The sequence below is a fragment of the Vulpes vulpes genome, chromosome 13 (assembly GCF_048418805.1).
Source record: "Vulpes vulpes isolate BD-2025 chromosome 13, VulVul3, whole genome shotgun sequence".
Lineage (NCBI taxonomy): Eukaryota > Metazoa > Chordata > Mammalia > Carnivora > Canidae > Vulpes > Vulpes vulpes.
In genome coordinates, this window is record NC_132792.1 from 90,717,596 (window position 1) to 90,741,698 (window position 24,103).

Below are 24,103 nucleotides of genomic sequence, written 5' to 3' on the forward strand. Positions count from 1 at the left end.
GTCTTATGCTTTCAGATTTGTCAAGTGAGGACTGTTGATAAGCATCTGGCTTTCCTTTTTACAGTTTTTATCATTTGAGTTTCATTTTTTAAGAAATAGAGTATTTTTATCTAGATGTCTGCCTTTTTCAAGTATATTTTTCTTCCCCTGAATGAGGTATTGTGTCAGAGTTTAATTCTTTTGCGAGAAAGAAGATTAGGAAAACGTTAAGTTAGATGACGCAGCTATATGGAAAAACTATGACAAAGCAGACATAGTGGTAAAGCACAGCACATTAAATAATATAAAGGAAGAAAGGTAATATTAAAAATTAATCAACTGATTTCTCCATTTTTAGTCTACCAAATTAAGTCATACGGATATTCTCATTTTACATAGAATATCTGTCCTGGTAGAATGTAGAATTTTCTATAAGAAGCTCTTGAACTGGAAAGTTATAGTGCTTTATACTTTTCAGAGTTTTTATTTGTATTTTTCTTTATACTTTTCAGAGTTCCCAACATATAATATACTTCATAAATCTCATATAGACTCTCTGAAATAGAACAAGTGATAAATTTCCAAAGAAGATGAAAAACTGGGGCCCATGGTGCTTCTGAGGGATGTTTTCAAGGTTATATGGCAAGTTAGTTACGTTAACTGAAAATTTAAGAAAACCAAAGGGTAAATTAATTAAAAGCTTATCAGCATCAGTTCATCCTCCTATTGTTCTGAAGTCTCTGAATCTTAGAAGCATTTATTTTTGTATCATTTTCCTCATATCCCCACATCTTGTAGATTCTAAATAAGGATAAAGTTCTCAGGTAATTCTTGGCCCAAACAAAAAGAAAAAATAAGTTCTGCATGTTTTAAGAGTTTTTAGAGTGTTTTTGAAATTTTGAACTACAGCTCATCGTCAGCTCATAGTTTTATGTTTTCTGTAATATACACAGGAGTATAGTGAAAGAACAAGGGCTTACTTGTTTTGAATTCAGCCACTTACTAGCTCTTTGATTTTGGGCAGATTACTAAACTTCTCTGGATCCTTGATTATTTAATATCTAAGATAGGTTATTCTTACCTCAGATTTGTAAGGATTGAATGAAATATACATAAAGCCTTCGTTTTCCCCTTCTAGCCTTTGAATCAATTACCCTGAAGGGCTCTAAGGGAATTTTTAATCTTTTCTGTTCTTCCTGTTTATCCCATACTTCAGTAGTGATTGCATTAGTATATGATGGGTGGCATCAGTAATCTCCCTTCTCCTTCATATTTTCCTCTTATGAGGATTAGTTATTACTTATTTGGCTGTCTTCATTTGTATCATCTATACAATGTTATCAGTAGATTTGGGGATATTTTTAAGCTGACATAATATCATTGTTCCTCACTTTGTTTTTTTTTCTTTCAGAGGATCTTCAAACGCTTCCTTAAAGGAAGATGAATATAAGGAGCCTTTGCTCTTCCATTCTGGGGATCACTACCCCTTATCTGATGGAGACTGGTCCCCTTTAGACAAGTAAGTATTTTCAAAATTTATTTTCTTTAAGGAAAAATATATTAAATAGCTTTTCTGTTATTTGGTAGTAGTAATATTTCTCTCATACAGGAGAACTGAATGAATAAGTACTTTTAACATGAATATGGACCTTTCCTCTTGAATAATTATTTTGTTCCTAAACTTAATCTGACTTATCCTCACTGTGTTGGTCAGTGTAGATCTGCATAATCAGCATAGAATGTGGCCTTCTACAATTCTTAAATTCTAATCTTAAAGTGTCAGCTATTAACCGTAACTGGATAATGTGAAGAAACATGCAGTCAGACTTTGTTCTATGTCCCAATCCAGTTTCTCTCACGTACTAATTATTTTAACCTATCTGTGCATTTCATCTCCTATAAAATTGCCTTTCTCGTTGATTTCTTGTGAGAATCCATGGGATAATGCATATTAAGTATTTACAGCGAACCCAGCAAGTCCTCAGTAGATACTGGTTGGTGTTGTTTTTATTATTAACTCAAATGGAAGAAATAATTGATGTTCCCTTCAATAGAGTCTTTATACTGTCAGGATAAAGATGAAATATTCAAGCATATTTCTTTTAATCTGTCCAACTCAACAAAACTGAAGTTCCTGACTTGAAAGGCATCACATTTCTTTGTCCTGTGTTTATTTATAGCCCCTATTCCCCAGCTGCAGTATGTCCTAAGAGTGATTCAGAGTTGGAGGTGAAACCTGCCGAGAGCCTGCTCAGATCTGAGTCCCACATGGAGTGGACGTGGGGAGGGTTCCCAGAGTCCACCAAGGTACTCTTTACTTGTCTGTGGAATATGTCTAGATAAAAACCCATGAGATGTCTCTGTCCTTTAGTGAAGGGGGGGAGGGGTGATTTCTGAGCCAGCACACGTGAATATAAGTGGTGATAGTGCCCTCATGTGGTCATGTGAGGAAATAAAAATTAACATTTTTCGTAACTGCAACGGAGAATCCAGTGTTCTTTTGTGTGTGTTTCTATTTAGTAAATAATGTTAATTAACATTTTAAGAAGGAAAATTAAAAGACACCTAAAGGAAACTAGAATTTCCACACTTAAGTTTTACATAGGAAATTGATGATGAAACCTTTTTTCCCAGCTCATAATGAAAGAATTGGAAAGATACATTACTTGAGAGAAAGAATATTTAGACCCTCTAAATTTGTTTTTTTTCATTACATATTTTGCTTATATGTATGATTTTCACTGAGACTTGACTACCCACTTTTAATGCTATTTTAATAGAGCCTTGAGAGAAGTCCATGCATGGCTAAATTTTCACATAGCACTCAAGTTTTTCCCCCTGAAAATGAATATTCTCCATCTTAGCATCCAAAAATTGTCCTAATTCCTTAGTCTTCTCCGGTGTTTAACACTTCATAGTATAGCAGTTAGAAATAGAACTCTTGTAAATATTATGATAACTGAACAAAATGTGGTTAATTTTTCCCAGTTCCTAATTATGAACTATCTCACATAAAATCACAGTATTTACCAGATGTGTTGTTATAAATAAAATGAATACATTTACCTGCATCCAGCTTAAGAAATAGATTAAACTACTTTCAAAGGCATTCGTTAAAATTTTTAAACAATTCAACTTTTTTTAGGTCAGCAAAAGAGAGAGATCTGACCATCATCCTAGGACAGCTACGATTACACCCTCAGAAAATACTCACTTTCGGGTAATTCCCAGTGATGACAACCTCATAAATGCAGTTGAAAAAGATGTTTCTATGGGAGAAACAGTCTGTACCATAGTGAAACCCAAACCCAGAGCCCTGTGTAAGCAGATGAGCAATGCAACTTCTGCTGCAGAACTTCTCGAACCTCCCCTGGAACCTCCTCAGATTTCATCTATGTTAGATGCAGAGCACCTTCCTAACCCATCATTAGTGGAGACCCCCTCAGAATCAAAACCTGCAGTGAAAGTAGACTCACCATCAAAGAAGAAAGGTAATCATTTGTTTGATTTGGCATCAAGTACTGTAAATTTAGATGATAAATTATTTCAGTGTTTTAAATGATATGTGGCTACCTTTGTATTTGTATTCCCTGATCAGAACCTATCACAAACTGTTAGGATTGCTTGTGCAATAGGGCTTCTCCACTGCACTACACATTCCCCTGCAGGAGGACTCTACTTCTCTGCTCTCTCCTGACTGCTCCTACTCAGTATACCCTTGGGAAGCATTTATTGAGAAAAAAAATTAATGAGCATGTTCAAATCAGTTAATGCATAAAATTAACCACTTTATTGACAAAGTATGTCAATAAAGTGGAGTCCTCAAAAATTATGTGTTCAAAAAGAAAAAAATTGGATGAGAGGAAAAATGTTTTCACCTGAAACATCTGATTAGGTGAGACCAAATTAAGTACCTTTTTTTTTTTTCAGTAACATGGGATATAAATAAATGCACTAATGACTAGTATGTGTTCTATTCTTTCATTATTGCCTTCTAAAGCATATAAAAGATTGGGTCTGACTCTTGGTTCAACAACTCTGTCTCACTTTGGAATACAAGTTTAATAAATCAGAACATTTTTACTATTTAAAAATACAAAGTTGGCCGTTGACACTTATTAGTACAGTAAGAGTCAGAACATACTCACTGTCTGAGCACTGGCCCTGGATCCTATTTTTAGGGAAGTAAAACTTTACCTGAAAGTTAAAAATACCTACTATCACATAATAGCCAAATACTACTTCAATTTTTAAAAAATTCTAACACCAAAGGTTAGATAATCACAAACTAACTTAATAAATAACCACTACAGTATTGACCTTCAGAGTCACTCAGAAATAACTTATTTAGTCAGTCAGAGAAAGGCGAATATCATATTTCACTCATATGTGGAATTTAAGAAACAAAACAGATGAACATAGGGGAAGGAAATGAAAAATAAAAAGATGAAAACAGGTGAGCCATAAAAGACTCTTAACTATAGGAAACAAACTGAGGGTTGCTGGAGGGGAGGTGGGTAGGATGACAGGGTAACTGGGTGATGGACATTAAGGAGGGCACATGGTGGAATGAGCGTAGGGTGTTATATGCAATGGATGGATCACTAAATTCTACCTCTGAAACTAATAATACATTATATGTTAATTAAATGTAAATTTTTAAAAAAGAACTTATTTAAAATAAAAGAATTTGGGTATTTGTGGCCAAATACATCCAGCTGATGATCCAGCTTAACTTGGTTCATGCTATTTCATAACTCAGCACTTCAGCAACCAAAGGCCCATACCCATGTGTTCTCCTCTGAGAACTGTTAAGGAGGAAAATCCAATTTTCAGGGTGAATGTTTTGTTTTAGTCTAGAAAATAATGGCCCCTATTCTTAGCACATAACGTAGGAACTGACCAGAGATAGGAACGCTGAGTAGTTTCTACCATTCATTTGGCCTGATTCTTTCTCCCCCCAGCTTTTTACTAGGAAGTGTTATGCATATTTGCTTTGTTCCTCTCTCTCTCTCTTTTTATTCTAAACCATTTGAAAACAGTTTGCAGGCATCATGACATTTTACCCTTAAATACTTTTTTTTTTTTTTTTAATTTTTTAATTTATCTATGATAGTCACACACAGAGAGAGAGAGAGAGAGGCAGAGACACAGGCAGAGGGAGAAGCAGGCTCCATGCACCGGGAACCTGATGTGGGATTCGATCCCGGGTCTCCAGGATCACGCCCTGGGCCAAAGGCAGGCGCCAAACCGCTGCACCACCCAGGGATCCCATACCCTTAAATACTTTAAGGTACACCTTCAAAGAATAAGAACGTTGTCTGCATAACCACAGAACCATGATCATCTTAAGTAATTCATATTCATATTTCCCCAAATGTGCCAAGAAAGGCTTTTTAACAGTCCACGCACCCTCCCTCCCCCCACCAAGATCTCATCAAGGTTTACATGTTGCATTTGGTTCTTGTGTTTAACTTTTTGGGGAACAGCCCTCCCACACACACAAATTCCCTCACTCTCATACACACACACCACTACACCTCTTTCCCCCACTTTCCCCGTTATACTGACCTCTTCAAGAGCCCAGCCGATTCTCATGCATGCTTTCTCACATTCTGGATGTATCTGATAGTTTTTTTCAAGGTGACATCTCCATATTTCCTTAAACTGGAAGTTAGCTTTAGGATAACACTCCCTAGTAGAAATGCAGTGGCTGCGTATGTTATTTTAAATCTTCTCACATTAAAAATAAGTGAAATTAAGTTAGTAATATATTCTGAGCTAGTAAATCCGCATTTATTATTTTAACATGTGATCAATATAAAAATTGAACTACTTTACATTTTTTATACTAAGTCTTAGAAATCTGGTATGTGTTTTACACATTTTTTAACACATTTTATACAACTCCCTTCAGATTAGGACACTGGTGACTGACTATAGTATATTTGTACTATAGCAGTACAAATCTGGAGGCTTAATTAGATTTGGGTTAAACATTATTTTTTGAGTTGAAGATTACCTGTGGGATATATTGAATATTTCATACAGCATCTCCTAATGTCCCACTACTCATGATTCTTAATGCAACCATTTGTTTAAAGTGTTGTCTGCCAGATTTCTCCATTGTAAAAAGATTTTTATCCTTTTGTGGTCAGAAAGTAATTATTGGTGATACTTGGACACCATGTGACTTGTCCTGTTTCTAGCAACCCTTGCCTCACAGTTTTAGAATACTGGCCTCTTTCTCAGTGCCAGTGATTTCATCAGGTTTCGTCACGCTTCTTCATACCATAAGAAAACTTTATCATCAAATATAAATGATTTAGGACTAGGATTATGCATGTAACAACAAATAAAAGAATAAGTTAGCACATGTTTATTATACAACTGTTATGTGCGTAACACCGAATTTCTCTTCCATTGGTGTGGATGGTTAAGAACCAACACAAGTGAATGGTTAATTGACATCTTTAAAAATAAAATGGAGTTTGAATTATGGTTGGTTTTGTTTGCAAACCTTTGTGTGTTTTTTTTTGCAGAGTTGTAAATAACAAATTTTTACCACTGATGTGTTTTTCTTATAAAAATAGGCGTCCACAAAAGAAGCCAGCACCAGGGACCTGATGATATTTACCTGGATGACCTAAAGGCTCTAGAACCTGAAGTTGCAGCGCTCTATTTCCCTAAAAGGTAGTGTATTTCTTACATGTTGAAGGGTAAACAGCTGTGAAATATAATGGCTGTTTCTAAAGCAAAACATTCTAAGAAAAAGGAGCAAGGTTATGGTGAGCATTAGCTAAGTTGGATGATTGCTTCAGATTTTGGGAAATTCAGAAATTGTGTTTTATTTGGACTATGGTGATTTGAAACTAATAATTTACCTATTTAGGGAGAAATTTTCAGTATAATGAAAAGAGGTATACTAGTTAAACCTATGTAAGGTTATACCACCAATGGTTATAACTTCAGATTAATTACAGTCATTAATATAAACTCAACATGTTTGGGAAAATTCATTAACGTTATTTCATTTATTATGTATTTTAAAGGTAATATGTCTTTATTCAAAACCAATTTATAAAGAATGTCTCCACTCTTTCAGTGAGTCTGAGCTCCCAGGCTTTTTCTGAACTTGGGCTGGGCCCAGTGAGACACCATTCCAGCTAGTCTGTGTGCCCCACATTTTCTCTAGAGCTGTCACCGTTTGTCCCTCCTTCCTTTTCCCTCTTTGAAGAACTCTAAAACCTCAGATATAGTAGTGTATTTGTACTGTTGTCCAAAGTTCATGTCTATCCATAGGGAAATTCCATTAGAAGATTCTGTGATTACAAAAAAACAGTTTACTTTTTCCTCACAGAAAGTATGGTTTGAATATACTGAGCTATAGGCACACATAATTAAACACTTCTAAATAAATTATTGAAAAATCTATTAAGTGTTTATTTAAAATGGTAAGATGGAGATTGAATGATGTTTAAAATTTTTTATAGATATTTTTGGAAGGTTCTCAAAGCTCCTTCCTACCTCTCTGCCCTAAATTTGTCTTAAAATATCTTCTTCACATAAAGTCATAGTTGGGTTTTTAAGGTGAAAGAACTAGAAGTCCTCCTTTTTTTTTTTCCAGTGAGAAAGTGAAAATGTAGCTGTCTTAGAATTATCACTTTCAGATTTCCCAGTCCTTATTTATTAGCGTTCCAAGGATTGATGTCTTAGTTTCCCTTTTAAGAAAAGGGGAGGAGTGGATTGATTTTATTAAAAAAGGAGAGGAACTAATGTAACAGGACCTTACTGCATAGGGTCATTGCGTATTTACCAAGTTAGTTTATTCCCTCCTGAACAAATTATGTCTTGAGACATTTTATAATTAAAGGTAGTAAAACTGTTGTAATGCTTACAAACATTTGTTAACTTTCATGATCCATGTCATCTTGACTGAGTATCCAGTATTTGTAATTATAGTTAAACTTTAATATACATCACATCACTAGTGGATTTGGCAGCATGTGGAGTCAGATGGCATCCTCCATGTATTTAGAGGTTACATTGGTTAGGATAACACTAGCTGCTCTGACAAACACAGGACTTCAATGGCTTACCACAATAGAAGTTGATCTCTTGCTCACATGATATTCCAGTGCTGGTGTTTGGTGTGAGGCACCTTGCACACAGGGATTCAAGAACACAAGCTTTTCTTCCATCTTGAGTCTCCACTGTTCCCTTCGGGACTCTGTAGGGAAAAAAAGGCTCACACAGGGGAGTTTTCAGGAGCCAAGCTTAGGAAGGGCATGGCATGCCCCTATATTCCACATCTGAAAACTCGGTTATATGATCACACCTAACTACAAGGGGGATCTAGCCATGGGCCCAGGAGAAAGTGGAAACACATTACAGTTTTCTGTTTGTGTTTTACCCAGGGGTCAGCTTTGCCCTCTGACTCCAACATAACAGGTTTTGTTGCTTTACATTGGCTTTGGCTTTTTCACTATTTCCAGTGAAAAGAATATTTTGTTGATCTAATCTCAATATTGCGGTATAGGTGTGCATTGCTATTAAGAAAGAAAATTTCCAGAAACTTAAATCTTTTGTTGGTTCAAATGCAAAGCATAATAGCTTTGGAAACTGCTTTCTATTTATGGCCTATCCATACTCTGTTGCCACCTACTGCTCAAATTTGAGGAATCCCCCCCCCCCCCAAAAAAAAAGATCATAAAGCTTCACTGGATCACATACATTTAAGTATATTGTTTTTTTGAATAAAATAAAAGAATTTGAAACTTCTAGAACAGTTTCTCACTGTGACATTAAATGTCCATTCAGAGGGCGTGGAGCAGTAAACATGAATAAGAAACTTAAGGTACTATTTCCTTGTTCCTTTTTATTCAGGTTTATGTTCTGTTACAAAGTTACCCTCAGGATCATCTTCTAAATCCCGGCTTCTCTGCCTTTACCCTCTAGAAAAATGAAAATATTGAATAACTTAACCTTTAGTCCTGAACCTCACTAGTGTAAGAATAGTTTATTTCTAGTTTATTTCTCAAAATATTTCTTTTCAAGGTTCGTCTACTTCCTGAGAATTTTCTCCTTCTTAATTTCTTTGTTCTACTTTGCAAAGTAACAGATGAATTTAGAAAAGCCTAGACAACTCTGAACTATAGTAATTTTCTACAGGATGTATATAGTACCACAGCTTTTTCTAGGAAATTAGGATCAAAGGTTTCCAAACATCAGATTTTTCTTAATTACTCTGTCATTTTCATCATGGAGATGTAAATAAATGGTTATAACTCTTTTACTCCTTTAATTAAAATCAGAAAGGCTGTAGTTGAAAAGTTTGTCTTACTGGGAATGCCTGTGGTGATTTTTATGTGACATATTTACTATACTCACAGTTAATTCCGCAGCAGTGCTATTGGGTTATTTTTAATGGTGGATTCTAAGCTCTATCTAAGAAAAGTTTCTGTCTGTTGGTTGGTCTGTTCCTTTTTTTAAAGGAATTATATTATTTGATTCAAGCCCCTAGAGTACCATGTAGTAAGGTAGGAATGCAAGAAGTTGAAATAAGTCAAATCCTTTTCTCCCCATCCCCTGCCCACAGTGAATCGGACCCTGGCTCCCGGCAGTGGCCCGAGTCTGACACGCTCTCTGGCTCCCAGTCCCCACAATCTGTGGGAAGTGCGGCTGCAGATAGTGGCACTGAGTGCCTCTCAGATTCTGCTATGGACTTGCCTGATGTCACCCTCTCCCTTTGTGGGGGTCTCAGTGAAAATGGAGAAATTTCCAAAGGTACGTTGGGTAGTCATGCCATGTCTTCACTGGAGAACGCAATTAGAAAACCTGCTGATTAGCCACTTCAGGGTATTAAATTCTTTAATGACCTTGTGCAGGTAACAGGTATCTCCCTAATTTCAGACCTTTAGTCCCTCATTTAAGGTACCTCCTATGGAGTGACCTTACATATAAATGGCTTGGGTGAGTAAGAGTGTCTTGAAGATGCTCATGTCACTTGAAGACGGAGAATGCTCAGGCTGCCCTGTTTACAGAGTGGCCAGGGTCAGATCACACTGTGTCCATTTTCTTGTCTTTGATGTTGACATGTGTGGACTGGGGCCCAGCAGCCTCTTAGAAAGCACTGGGCCTGAGACATGAGAGTAAATCCTGAAGTTGTGGAAAATTGTCGGTTGAGGAAATAGTCTTTCTGGCAAAAAGTAGAAGGGGTTACTTTCTGTCTCAGTCTTGAGACTTGGCCTTGGAAAGTACAGTTGTTCCAGAGAAAGGAAGGAGCTTAAGTGGAGCCAATTCAGATGACTTGAGCACTCGTGTGTCTTCCCAAGTTTTACCTTTCTGGTTTTACCTTCCTTTGTAACCTAAATTCTTCTTAATATTTTCTCAGTTTGGCTGATGGCCCCTGATTGATTTTCCCCTAAGGAAAGATTTTCCTTCCACGACTAGTATCATTTGTCTTCTCTCCCCCTTCAAAGCACCTGAAGTCCTGTATTGAGCAGACTGGGTACCCTGAGTGTTACAGTTATGTTTTGCTTAATCTTTGCTCTTTTTAAAGGTCACAGGGTGCTCATTATGCCTCTTTCTTCTCCATCTCTTTATTCTGTGTGTTTTATTATTTGTAAGAAATCCAGAGTCTACTGTGGCCAGATAGCTCTTAATCCTCATAAACCTTCACTTTAAAAACTATATATATGGGAAGTGGAATGGAAAATACACAATAATATAAACTATAAAATTTATACTTAAAAAATCTGGGTAACTTAGGTAGAATTTATTATTGGAGGAGGCAGATGGCAAGTAAAAGTGATTAATATACATCTTGCCAGGAGGAACAATCCTGGTGAGGAAATTCTCTGTTAACCTGCATCTGCTAGAGTGCAGGTTTAGAAACTGAGCATACAAATTCATGCAGAATCCTCATTCATTTCTCAAGAACTTGGAATTTATTTCTTGACAGACCCTAAACCAAATTCTGGTATGTGTTTATTAGTTTTTTCCTCCAAGCAATAGTAAAATGTTTTGATTATTTTTCTAATGTAGCATGCACTTAAAGCTGTGAGATCCCATGAATATTCCCTAGTTAGGTGGTTGCCTGCCAGTTAAGTTTGTGTTAAGGATGAAGCTGCCGTTTTCATTAGTTCCAGAGAATGTGCACATGTGTGTCTTTGTGTCTTCCTCCACCCCCCTCCACATCTGTAATCTATTTTCCTAAAAGTCTCTGCTACATCCCTCTCGTGTTTTTTCGTTGTTGTGGTTTTGGGTGGTTGTTTTTCTTTCTTTTTTTCTTTTTTTCTTTTTTTTTTTTTAACTGCAGAAGGAGTGGTGGAATAGGGGAAGGATGATAGAAAAAGGAAGTGTTCTTTCTTATCCTGGATTTTAAAAAGTATATTTTGCTTTTGATGAATATAAAAAAGTTTTGTTTTTTAAAGGACTCATTTTATTCTATATAGTTCCTTCAACGTAGAGTATTATAATCTCGTTTAGGAATTTACGTAATCCCTAACCAAAGGATCGTTGTTATTTTACATTGCAGAAAAATTCATGGAGCATATCATTACTTATCATGAATTTGCAGAAAACCCTGGACTCATAGATAATCCTAACCTTGTAATACGGATATATAACCGGTAAGTACTCTTGTTTTTATAATTGCTAAATACTCTTGGAGAGTTTTTTTTCAAAGTGGTGTTTTTAACTCTTATCATTTTCTTGCAATCAAATGTGCCATCTCCTATAAATGAACTAGTGGGCAGTGACTTTGAAATGAAAGAGAAACCTCAGCCTTATTTTTCAATGAAGCAATGAAATGTTATTCTTAGATGTTTTACTGCGTGTCTGCTTAGAGAAGTTTGGCTTGAAGCAAAGGTAATTCATTTGACAAAAAAAATTTAGTTGAACATCTCGCTTCATTGAGAAGAATTAGGAATTTTATGTTTTCTACGCTCATCCTCTTTTCGTTCTCCCTTCCTTTCTACCCCTTTCTCTACTCCCTCCCTTCTTCGTGTAACGGTTTTGCCCAATTTTTATTTCATACAGTTATTATAACTGGGCTTTGGCTGCTCCCATGATCCTTAGCTTGCAAGTATTCCAGAAGAGTCTGCCGAAGGTGAGATGATCCACGATTTGTTTTCCTTTTTAAAAATATTACAGCATACGATATTTAGAAACATCCATATGTGCACATTTCTAAACTGGGTACTATTCAGAGTTTGGTTTAAAATTAATTTAATATTCTAGATGATCCAAAGAGTTCTACATGCCCACTCAAATTATCTCACACCCAAAATCTAGGAAATTTGCTGGGCTGCCATTGTCTTTGTCATTTTTATTAGATATTTATATTGGTTTTTGACTAGGTATAAAAGTTGAGATTTTTTTCATTGTTAGTTAAGTACAGAATGAACAAGAAAAAATTTCATCTCATTAATATGGAAAGCAGCAGCAAGAAGAGGTTGATGTGGCCACCAGAAGTATGACATCACGGTGATTAGGTCAAGTTGTGGCCAATAAGCGTGTTATGTAGAATCTGAAGGTTTGTTCCAAATCTGTCTGTGAGCCTAATTGGTCCTCATAACTCATAAGAACATGTTTTCTTTTCTGTATTGTTTTGGTTTTTTTTTTTTTTTTTTGTATATTTTTTTATTGGAGTTCGATTTGCCAAAATATAGCATAACACCCAGTGCTCATTCCGTCAAGTGGCCCCCTCAGTGCCCGTCACCCAGTCTCCCCATCCCCCTGCCCACCTCCCTTTCCACCACCCCTTGTTCGTTTCCCAGAGTTAGGAGTCTCTCAGAGAAAATGTTTTCCAAGATAAAGAAATGAGATCAGCTGACCTGCCAGCCCCCTGCTCCTAAATAGCCAGACCACCTGGTCTCTTAACACAGAACTGCCACAAAGCTATGCTACTACAAAAGAGGACTGCCTACCTTTCAGAGGTGTTACAGACTCTAGAGAGAGTTTGGGAGGTGGAGAGAATGCTGCTCATATTCCATAATGAGGCACCATCCTGCAGACTGCTGGTGGAAAGTAGTTGGGTGCTTTGTGACAAATGGCTAGACTGACCCAAGTCAATTGTTTCCAGGCCACAGTTGAGTCCTGGGTCAAAGATAAGATGCCAAAGAAATCTGGTCGCTGGTGGTTTTGGCGTAAGAGAGAGAGCATGACCAAACAGGTAACTGACCTGGAGGGGGGGTAATTTTTTTCTGTGGACTGAAAAGAAGTGAATCTTTAATTTGTTCAAAAAACCTTTTTGCCAAGCACAGGAAAGTCAATTTGGGCTATAGAATACTCTCCTGCAATAATAATGGTCACCATTTTGAACAGTTAGATGTGCAGGAACCGTGCTAGATGCTTTATTTGCCTCTCTTTGCTGCAGCCTAACAGTATAGATGTTTGAGCTCCCACTTTCCACCAAAGAAATGGGCACAGAGAGGTAATGTAGCCTGACCAAGGACACGTAACTGCTGAGGGGTGGAGCTGGGGTTTGGCCCTGAATCAAGCTCCAAAGCCTGTGCTCTTTCTGCTTTGCTTACTGCATTACCTTCCAGATAGAAGCAAGAACTTGTCCTCCTACCAAGGAGGAGACCCTGGTGGCAGTGGCCTCAGTGACTTCTGTACTATAGGTGTCCCTGCAAAGACCTTCAGTGTGGGCTGGTTGTATTCTATTCTGTGACTTGAAATGGTGCCCTTTTAAAATTTTTACTTGTGACTTTGCAGTGACAGCTTTTTGCATAGCAGCACATGACCTCTGTCTCTGATTTTTATCCTTTGGCTCAAAGTAGAGAAAATCTGCTTAAGCATTTTTAAGTTGTGGATTCAGAAAACCATTTTACTCATTCCTAGAAAGGGCTGCTGATAAATTTTTACCTGTCAGTCGTTGGGAGGGAAAAATTGTACATTGCCATTATTATCTTGTTTTAGCTGCCAGAGGCCAAGGAAGGGAAATCCGAGGTGCCACCAACCAGTGATCTGCCATCGAGCGCAAAGGAGCCATCCAGTGGCAGGTGGGGTGCCCTGTCCTTCCTCTGGGCTCACAGTACTTGGGCTACCTCTGCTTTTTAGCCATTGTATTCAAATTGATTTTGACAGTTTTGTTTAATTTTTAGTCAAAAATGGTCTTACGGACAACCATGACAGTAAACGGCATGTTGGTGCCTCTCCATTAGCAGATGATAACTTTTGCTTTTCTTAAAAATGTAATCAGCTGAGAGGACTGAAGGTACCCATCACTGCTTTTTCAATGCCTTGCTCCCATCCTGGAGCTGTGGAATCAGATGCCTGTGGGAAGGAGATCTTGAGGAGTCTTGAGATGTGCTGTCCCTGGTGTCCTGTCAGGCGCACAGGGAGATGGAAAAGAATTTCAGAGGGTGCCTGGCTGGCTCAGAGCATGTGACTCTTGATCTCAGGGTCATGAGTTCCAGTCCCCCATTGGGTATAGAGATTACTTTAAATTTTTTAAAAAAAAATCAAAAATTGGTGTGGGTCCATTTCATTTCTTAGAAGGAGTAGCACCCCTCTGGATATTTGTTTTGGCTGACCCTGAAAGGAGGTGCCACCATGTACCCCATCCTTCCTGCTGTTCTTGGACTTCTCCAGCCAGATTCTTTCTCCTGTTCTAACTGTAATTCAGCAGTTGGTCTAAGCCTGAGCATTCATTTCCTTGCTCTCTACTCTCTTTTTTTAAAGAAAGATCAAATCTTTCTTTTTAGTTTTTAAAATCAGTGTAAGCCATTATATTTTCTGCAGTTTGCATTTTTTGAAACATATGTATCTTTTTTAGCAGGAGTCAGTAGACTGAAGAGCATTTACTGACTGGTCTTAGCAGAAAATAGTTGGTCATGGTCAGACTGTAACTGCAGGGTTAATCACGAGAGTGAGGAGGAAGGTGTCCTTCTCACTTCACGATAGGAGTACTCCGGAAACAGAAGAACTTTTCCCATCCCTAGAATGGATGTGGGATCTTGTCTTGATCCTACATGAAAAGCTCTTCTCAGTAAAAATGGTCTGCTGCCTCTTGAGTAACTGGATTGCTCTTGAATAGGCTGACTGAGGATGACTCATCGAGTGATGAGGGGTCACAGGAGCTCGAAGAGTCCATCAAAGTGGACCCTGTTCCCACAGAGCCCCCAAGCCATGGCAGCACAACCTCATATAAGAAGTCTCTTCGACTCTCTTCGGACCAGATTGTGAGTCGTGTGTGATACATGTGGATCCAGTCAGCTTGTTTTAGTAACTGTTTAATTGGACATGCTTCCTCTTCTGTCCACACTATCCCAAGCCCTGCATGCAAGACATGGTGGTGTGTGATTGTATGAACGCTCACATAAAGTAGGACGGCATCTCCCACTGCTGGGGACCACCTGGGGAACCTGGGACATGACTTCTTTCTCCATCCTAGATTTCCACTTCAGTCTCTCAGAATGAACCAAGGGATCTGTATTTTAACCTGTTTCCTAGATGACTCTTACACAGCCAGCCCATTTCTGAGCCACATACTGTCTTTTAGGATATACAACAACAGAGAAAAATGACATTTTCTTATTTAGATCCAGTTTCCTCTTTCCCGTTTATTTGTCACTCCTTTTCCTCTGTTTTCAGTTTGAGATGGTCTTGCCCCTAGGGCAGTCTGGTTGGAGGAAGAGCCAGAGACATTTGGTTTTTTAGGTGGAACCAGAAAAAATCTCTTAGAATTCGAGAACATCATTCAGGCAATGGCTCCCTCAGCTTCCTGTGAGCAAGCTGTATGTGCAGCACTGGCTGGATGTGTGCCAGCATAACAGAAACCATCCTACCTTGAGCTGAGGCCCTGAAACACTGGTGGGGATTTTGTAAATATTCAGACTCTCTTGCAAGCTGTATGGCTGTATGTCTTTAGCTGATTTTTTAATTTTATTACAATAATCTGATTTATGTATTTCTTTCCATTCTTTATATATCCCCCTCCACACACACACACACACATGTACACACATGTACACACACCTACATACTTTAGAGATTAGGGTCCTTTTTCACTTAACAGTATATCTTAGCAATCTCTCAATGACTATTGGAAACTGACTTTTATCTGTTTTATGTAATTTCATCAAAATGACATACCGTTAATTTTCAAAATCATTGCTCTATGATTTTCTTATTCTTTTACTTTTAATAAAAGGCAAAACTGAAGCTCCAAGATGGCCCAAATGATGTCGTGTTTAGTATTACAACCCAGTATCAAGGTACCTGCCGCTGTGCAGGGACCATTTACCTGTGGAACTGGAATGACAAGATCATCATTTCTGATATTGATGGGACAATAACCAAGTAAGCACGAGCCTGTGGTGGGCAGCCATGGGTGAGGTGAGGGGCCCCGTTGCAATGAGGGTTGAGGGTGAGGGATCCCTCCGTGTCAGGAAGGTTTATAAACTATACACACTGAGACTCACATGCTGAGATCACACATGGTCATGCACAGGGCCATTCTGTGGTTAGAGAAGATGAGTGGAGCCATACAAATTAGGATTGAGGGTAACTTTTGGAAAGATTCAGTTATGTGGTCCCCAAGTTCTAACATTAAAAAATTTAAAGTAAGAAGATGTTGCAATTAGGGACGAAGAAAAGAAGATGTGTGGTTATAAATTATCTCTGAAAAGGAACATCTGGCTTCTACTTTTTGAAGTTCCTCGGAGGGTGGGTTTGCAGGGAACTGCCACACTGTTGCATAAGCCATAACAAAGTTGCCCTTGTAGATTAGATCGTTCCCCCAACCCTGCTGCTACCCTATGGTTTTTAGCAGCTGGTATTGAACTAGGCTCTATGTGCTTCATTCCTGATACTTTTTCGTATTTCTCCCCTCTCAGATCTGATGCTTTGGGCCAGATTCTTCCACAGCTGGGTAAAGACTGGACTCATCAGGGTATAGCAAAGCTCTACCACTCCATCAACGAGTAGGTGTCTTGTCCCACATGTCCCATGTGCTTGAGTAGCCTCACAAAGAAAAGTGCCAGCCACCATTCATGAAGCAGTTGCTGTGTTACACGTCTCACCCGTCTCCTTTCCATCTCACAGCGTTATGAGTTAGAGGCACCACATGCTTCTACAGTTCTAGTTATCCTTTAGGGGCTTAGCTTTAACTTAACAGGAGAGCCAGTTTTCATTTTGGTTTTATTAATTGGGTTTTTTAAAAACCTGATTTCATTGAGTAGGTAATACATGCATGCATGGGGGAGACATTTTGCCCATGTGGTCCTCTCTGTTGGGGCAACAGGAAGTGCTGTGGCTTTTGTGGACCATGATACATATGAGTTAAGTTGATTGGAAAACTCAGTGTCTTAACCATTAGTTGAGAATGCCCATAATAGGAAAATTGTGTATCTGTTCCCCAGGGGTGATTTTGTTCCTTTTTTTACAGAATGGTTTGCATTTTACAAATTGTCTTTATAAATAAGATCCTTTGCAACTTTCCTTTATGGCAGATAGTTTAAAGGTAGTCCAAGATTTTTGTTCTGTGACTTGACTTTTGTGGACTAGATGCTAAAGATACATCAATACTTACGAATTTAGCAAATGCCTGGTTGTATATACCTCCCTGTTTCCCCATGGTGTTTTCCATGATATCTTTATAATCTTAACTGCTTTCCTTATTAAATTCAAGAATTTGATTTTCACAATAAATGAAAAGAACTGTATTTGGATCTCTTAAAAGAATAGTGCCTTTTTTTTTTTTCTTTAACTTTGACGAAAGCATGCTTCTAAACAGGACATGTTGTCTTTCAGGAATGGCTACAAGTTCCTATACTGCTCCGCACGTGCCATTGGCATGGCTGACATGACCCGTGGTTACCTGCACTGGGTCAATGACAAGGGTACCATCTTGCCTCGGGGCCCTCTCATGTTGTCCCCCAGCAGCCTGTTCTCTGCCTTCCACAGGTACCTCTCCTGCACACACACTTGTATGTCCACTCCCCGGGGGGGAAGGAGCCTGAATGGGAGGTGAAAGGTCAAGCTCACTGTAAGGGTTTGTATCTGATTCTGAGCTTCTGCATCTCTTGGTTCTTGGCTCCCCCAGGGCACTATAACCCTGAGCTCACCCAGTCTGTGTCAGACACATCCAAAAAAGTCAAACTGTCAAGCTTTCTCTATCCCTAAACCCCTACACTCGGAATCTTAGTCTGTCTTAACTGGCACAGAAGGAGAGAGAGAGATACCAGTTACAAAAGGTTTTTTTATATGATTGTGAGTACTGACATCTTTTCAGGATCGCACACCAGGGAAAGCTGCCATTTCTATTTGCTCATTGTAGTTGTATTTTTTTTCCCCTTAGGGAAGTGATAGAAAAGAAGCCAGAGAAGTTCAAAATTGAGTGTCTAAACGATATCAAGAATCTGTTTGCCCCATCTAAGCAGCCCTTTTATGCTGCCTTTGGAAACCGTCCAAATGTAAGTGTCTCCTCTGAACTTCACATTCTGATGAGGGTAAAATTCAGAGGACTGTAGTTTTTAGGGTATAGCCATGTCCTCATTCTCAAACCAAGTGTATAAGCGAAATGAATGTTCTGCTAAATGGGTTTTCATTTATCTGTTCCAAATTTCTGCCTTTGTGGGGAGGTCTTGTAGGTGGATGCCTACCCTAGAGTTTTGGTGAAAGAAAAAGGCACCTTGTTTCTCTAGATTTGATTGATGATCTCAGGTTACTCTGACTCATGTTCTAAGTGGTTCTAAGCTGTGTCCTTAGATCCACCCCACAGAGTGCTCAGCCTTCACTAATGCTTCCCAAACCTGCTTCCCCACAGACGGGGCCCTCCATTTCCAGAGGGTGTTGCTCTCTGGCCTCTGGCAGGCAGCAGGCATCTCCTTCTCCAGCGCCCCTGGCCTCTGCTCAGCACCCAATTTACTGACTCTCTGAGCACCCTTGCATTGGGCTCCACTCTTCAGTTTGGGTTTGTTTAAAGCTCAGTTTCAGTGGCAGAGCTGCACTGTGCCAACTCCACATGTTTTCTGTAGACAGTCATCTGTGCAATTCTCTGGCTCACAAGGAACCAGAGAAGCATCTCCTAATTTCTTCTCTCATAATAACCCTATTTAATGTTTTCTTGTCCAGGATGTCTATGCTTACACACAAGTTGGAGTTCCAGACTGCAGAATATTCACCGTGAACCCCAAGGGTGAATTAATACAAGAAAGGACCAAAGGAAACAAGTCCTCGTAAGTGTGTTCTTATTTCTCAGTCCACCACCCTGCAGCCAGGGTGAAGTTGAGGATGGAGAATCTGAGGATCCGGCCCCACTCGAAATATCAGAGCTATACCTGCCTTTGGGAGGCTTTCCTCTTTGCCTGGGTGTTTTCTTGTCTGTAGTAGTAGGTATAATAGGATCGCTACGATCCTAGACTCTGAAGAGGAGGGCCATGCACCGGGAAGGGATGGCTGGCTTCTCAGGTGCCACTGCTCTTAGGAGCCTCAGTAACTGCTTCCCGGCCTTCAGTCTTGTGCCCTCACCTGCTTCAGAGGGGCAGTTTATGCATTTCTCCCCAATCCCTTCTCCTAGGTACCACAGGCTGAGCGAACTCGTGGAGCACGTGTTCCCACTTCTCAATAAGGAACAGAACTCTGCCTTTCCCTGCCCAGAGTTCAGCTCCTTCTGCTACTGGCGGGACCCGATCCCCAAAGTGGACCTGGATGACCTGGCGTGAGGTGACACCTCCATGGGGAGGTCCTCAGTCCCTCACCTCACAGCAAGGGAAGGTGACCAACGCTTCCGCTGGGCAGAGGACATTGGGCAACCCTGCAAGCCACAGGTGCAGGACGAGACCCATATGGATGGCCGGGCACCAGCAGGCACTGGGAGAGTCCTGGAGCTGCAACCGTGGTCCTCCTTCCCCTTCCCAGGCCTGGTAGGGCTGTGACCCAGTGCCCTGGGCAGGGTTGGGGGGGAGGGGGGCAGCAGAGGAGCTCGGACCTGCGGTCGGAGGTCTGGGCTCCTAGTGCTGTGGTCCTCATACACGTGCTGTGTCAGGTGTGTGCTGGTGCTCCTTTAACTGAATGATTTAAAAGGAAGAAAGAAGCTGAGAGGGGACCAAAACATGTATACAGTAAAGTGTTATAATTTCCACTGGGCAGTTGAGAGTGTTTCTCTCTACAACCAGGGCTTTCTTTAGGCGATCAGGGTCCACTGAGCTGCTTCAGGTCCAGTTAGTGACATGGTTCAAACCACCTGTGCACATTTCTGCCGGGGGCTCTTTCTTCCGTACCACAGGGAAACAGGACATCTGCTTGGGTGGGCTGCTCCCAACGGGGCCCGGGTCATGAGTCCCAGTCCCCCAGATGGGGGCTTCTGGAGAAGAAGAGCCCCTTAGCTCATTGCCTTCTCAACTGTGACTAGCCCGGAAGTTGTCTTGGACCTGGCTAGGCGAACAGGTCTTGCTGTCTGCTTGGTGCCTGTAAGAAGAGCACTGATGGCAGACATTGATTGGACAAGCTACAGCTCGGTTTTCAGGGAGGCCTTAGCAATGCAGATCTGCACTCTTGTAGGGTCTTGGAAGAGCCTTTTTCCGTGTCCCTCTGCCTGCAACTCTCTCCCAGCCTGGGTGTAATGAGTCAGCAGTCCGAGCAGACCCCACCAGGGGTGGGCCCGCCCCGTCAGCCCCTCCAGGACTGAGAGCCTGGGTGGTGAGGGTCACCTCCGTGTTGGAATCCAGAGGACTACTGGAGAGGAGGCACACATGCACACAGGCCTCGGCCGCGGTCAGCCGAGTCCAGGGCAGAGAGCGGGAGCTGCGGGTCCAGACGCCCGTGGGGGCGGCTTCCTGTCCACCTCCGCTTGCCCGGCCCGCGCTGTGGTGCTCTCCTCGCACTCCTCATTCCCGTCCGCCCCACTCGGGTAATACTGACCTAGAGATGCAGAAGGGGGGTGGTTATTTTTCCAGACTGGAGAGTTAGAAGCCCTTTTAGTCCGGCCATCTGTCCTAGTGGATGCGGAGGTGATGGCCCAGCCCTCTGAACACAGTTCTCAGCGGCTGAACATGGCAGCGCGTACTCCAAAGGAGGAGCGACAGGTGCTGCTTCCAGCACGTGCACCCCACCTTTCACAGTACGAGGACTAGTCATTGAAAGAGTTTATGTACAGTAGGTTAGGCAAACTAGGTTATGCTTAGAGGAAGTTGTGCCCAGTTAGTGAATTCAGGTGCAGGCAGAGCAGCGGTGCGGGCCTCCCAGACTCTCCACGTTGGTTGCACAGGAGGAGCCTGAGCTTTTGTGCTGAACCTCAGCTGCCAGGGCCTCTCTGCATGCTGCGGTACAGGAATCTTCTTGACTTCTGTAGTCCTCTATAGGCTGTCCTTTAAAGAGATTTTGATGAGACAGTTTCTTTTCCTTGATAAACTCTTCTCTGTGGACACATGGGCCTCGTAAAGGTCCCACCCAGGAGCCCAGCCTGCCAGCCCCTGCCCAGGGCAGCTGACCCCTCCGGCCCTGTGTCCATAAGCACTAGACTTTGTCGTTTTTGTTGCTGCAGGTTGATCCAGTGGGTACCTTTGCTAATTAATGTGAGTCTTTTTCCTTATTTAAAGGAGTCCCTCTTGCTGAAAGTAGATGATTACTATCACTCTAGTGTTACAAAAGTATTAAGTTTGTGCTGAAACCCATTGCCATTTGGTACAAATGACATTTGTTCTTTCTGTGAAAGAGAGTTACCCTCAAGTGTGTTTGTACACCAACCCTTCCCATGGTGAGTTACTGAAGGAGCCCGAGCCTCGTGCTGCTTTCGGTGATCGGCGGTCTCGTGGGGTGATCGCCGGCGGATTGGGCTTTTCAGAGTCATTGTTTTGGTTGGTCTACTGCTGCAGTGGCCTTGGCCCCTTTCCCACTCTCCAGTTCAGCCCGACTTGAGTATGCCTTGATACCCACGTGCTGAAGCTTGTGTGGCCCTGGCGCCAATGTCTGCATCTCCGGCAGGCATTGGGATGTGCACGTGCAGGCCCGGAAGCATGCACACTTAGCCCCCGTGTGAGAACTGTTTGCTGTGCTCAGAACCATCTGCATAGTTTTCAGCTGGAAAAGAAAAAAGTTACAGGGTGATGTCCTAAAATGAAAGCTGCTGACAGTCGCAGGGAGAACAGCTGAGGACCCATAGCCAGCGACACACCAGAAGGTGCCTGTGTCCGGGAGGCACATGTGTGGCCCTTCTGGGCTCTGTTCCGAAGGTGCAGGCAGGACCTTTACAAACAGATAGTAAATGCTTTCTCCTTCTGCTAGTTGGTGAAAACAGCCTCTTCCAGGGAATTTTAGCATCTTTTTAAGTATCTTGTTTACTCTGGGAAGCCTTGTTTTCCTATTTTAGAACATGCCGTGTTTAATGAAACTGGTTAAAAGTTGAGTTTTTGTTTAAGTGCTCTTTCCAGGTGAAAACTACTTTTTTGGTTTGTTTTGACGGTAAGAAAGGGAGGGGGGGAAACTTTGTTGTTTTAATTTAATAACTACAATTAGTCTATGATGAAGTATTCGATTCTTAGCAATGCCACTAATAAGTTTTAAGTTGTCAGGAATTGTGAACATCCATACGGTACTCTTGGTCATGGCAAAGACCGTTAGCCTGAGATAAATGGCTCATATTTTGGTGCGGTGTTTGATGTTCAAAACAAGATGTTATAACAATAAACAAACGTAAACCGAATGCATTTGACTCCTTCTTTAGAGGACATTTGAACCATCGTCTCTCTACTCTTGCCAGAAATTGGTAATTTCCATAAATTAGCATTTTGATCTTTGCTGACACTTATATTCGTCTACAGAAAGGACTTCTTTTTGGTGCTTGTTTTCATAAAACCTGATTCCAAAAGTGAGGCAGTGCCCACGGGAACGAACCTCTCTTGCTTTGTAGGCTCTGCCAGAGAGTGATTCATTCATACATAGTGATTTCTGGGGTGTTCTCGCTGCACGCTCTAGGCTGGGTCCTCACAACCCCTCAGCCATTCAGGCCTCAACCCCTGGGAGGCCTGCTCAGAGCTGTTGCCACCACCCCTTTCCTTAAACCCTCCCTCCAGGTGAGTACCACCTAGCAGTCTGATGCTCTCAGCAGCCTCGGAGACTCAAAGTGATCTTGAATCAAAAACCACACCCCACATGCTATTTAAATGAGTATCTTTTCCCCTCAGATTGCCGGACTCTACCAGACACAGCATATGCTGGACAGGAATCCCAGAGTCCTCCTTGAGAGCCTGCCCTCCAGTAGGGAAAGCTTTCCATGTTGTGCTGCTTTGCCTGGATGTGAGCAGCGTGAGGGACCGTGCTCCTTGGGGTGTACTTAGGGAACAGAAAGATGCGCTCAGAGGGCAGTTGACTGTAGAGGGGCCAGCTTGCAGTGGCACCGCGAGGGCTCATCCCTGCAGCTAAGGGTGTAGCCTGTTTCCTTGTTTGATCGGACAGTGTAGGGGAAGAAGGTAACATGTCCAGAAAGTGGGTGCAGATGTACATGAAGCCATGTTTTAGATCTGCAAGCATGGACTGTCTCTCTAAACACTCAAATTTTAGTCGTGAGAAACCACAGGACTGAAGATGATGATAGGGCCACTGAGAAAGCTAGATTAATCCACTACCATGGAATGAACTGCAAATGCAGTGTGCACTGATTTGCATTTTTCAGTGCTGGTCGTATTATTCTGTTTTTTTTTTTTTTTTTTTTTTTTTTTAATTTTTTGAGACACAGAGAGAGGCAGAGACACAGGCAGAGAGAGGAGAAGCAGGCTCCCTGCATGGAGCCCGATGTGGGACTCAATCCCAGGACTCCAGGATCACACCCTGAGCCAAAGGCAGATGCCCAACCACTGAGCCACCCAGGCATCCCTCTGTTCATCATTTAAATGAAGCCATTTGTTAATGTTCCGTGTGGGGGAGAAAAAAATGTCCCAGTCCTGTCTCTGCATAAGTGCATGCCTTGACTTTTCTCTTGGCAACAGTGCCTTTGAGAAGTCCTGTCCTGGTACCTAAGTCCTCGGCACGTAGCTTCAGGCCTGTGGACCCTGCCTTTCCAGCTGTTGAGCTTTTGTCCCCTTTGGCACTTGTAAGAGATTGTTAGGAGGGGGTGTGAAGCAGAGAGGGTGAAAGTATGTGCATGTGCCAACTGGGTTTTCCTGAAAATGCACCA

At 41.2% G+C, this 24,103-nt stretch overlaps 1 protein-coding gene across 8 annotated transcripts in view; it reads left to right on the forward strand.

The window, feature by feature from the left end:
• Positions 1-22,633, forward strand: part of LPIN2 (lipin 2) — an 82,245-nt gene extending 59,612 nt beyond the window's left edge. For all 8 annotated transcript variants that reach the window (XM_072735039.1, XM_072735033.1, XM_072735034.1 and 5 more), the window contains 16 exons: positions 1,391-1,498; positions 2,160-2,286; positions 3,125-3,470; positions 6,573-6,672; positions 9,578-9,765; positions 11,519-11,612; positions 12,022-12,091; positions 13,067-13,156; positions 13,906-13,988; positions 15,026-15,170; positions 16,142-16,290; positions 16,827-16,913; positions 17,743-17,895; positions 18,290-18,404; positions 19,066-19,169; positions 19,511-22,633. In XM_072735039.1, coding sequence (XP_072591140.1) covers positions 1,391-1,498; positions 2,160-2,286; positions 3,125-3,470; positions 6,573-6,672; positions 9,578-9,765; positions 11,519-11,612; positions 12,022-12,091; positions 13,067-13,156; positions 13,906-13,988; positions 15,026-15,170; positions 16,142-16,290; positions 16,827-16,913; positions 17,743-17,895; positions 18,290-18,404; positions 19,066-19,169; positions 19,511-19,655 — 2,104 coding nt within the window. In that variant the 3' untranslated portion in view covers positions 19,656-22,633. The remainder of the gene's footprint in view (positions 1-1,390; positions 1,499-2,159; positions 2,287-3,124; positions 3,471-6,572; positions 6,673-9,577; positions 9,766-11,518; positions 11,613-12,021; positions 12,092-13,066; positions 13,157-13,905; positions 13,989-15,025; positions 15,171-16,141; positions 16,291-16,826; positions 16,914-17,742; positions 17,896-18,289; positions 18,405-19,065; positions 19,170-19,510) is intronic.
• Positions 22,634-24,103: the final 1,470 nt, after the last annotated feature.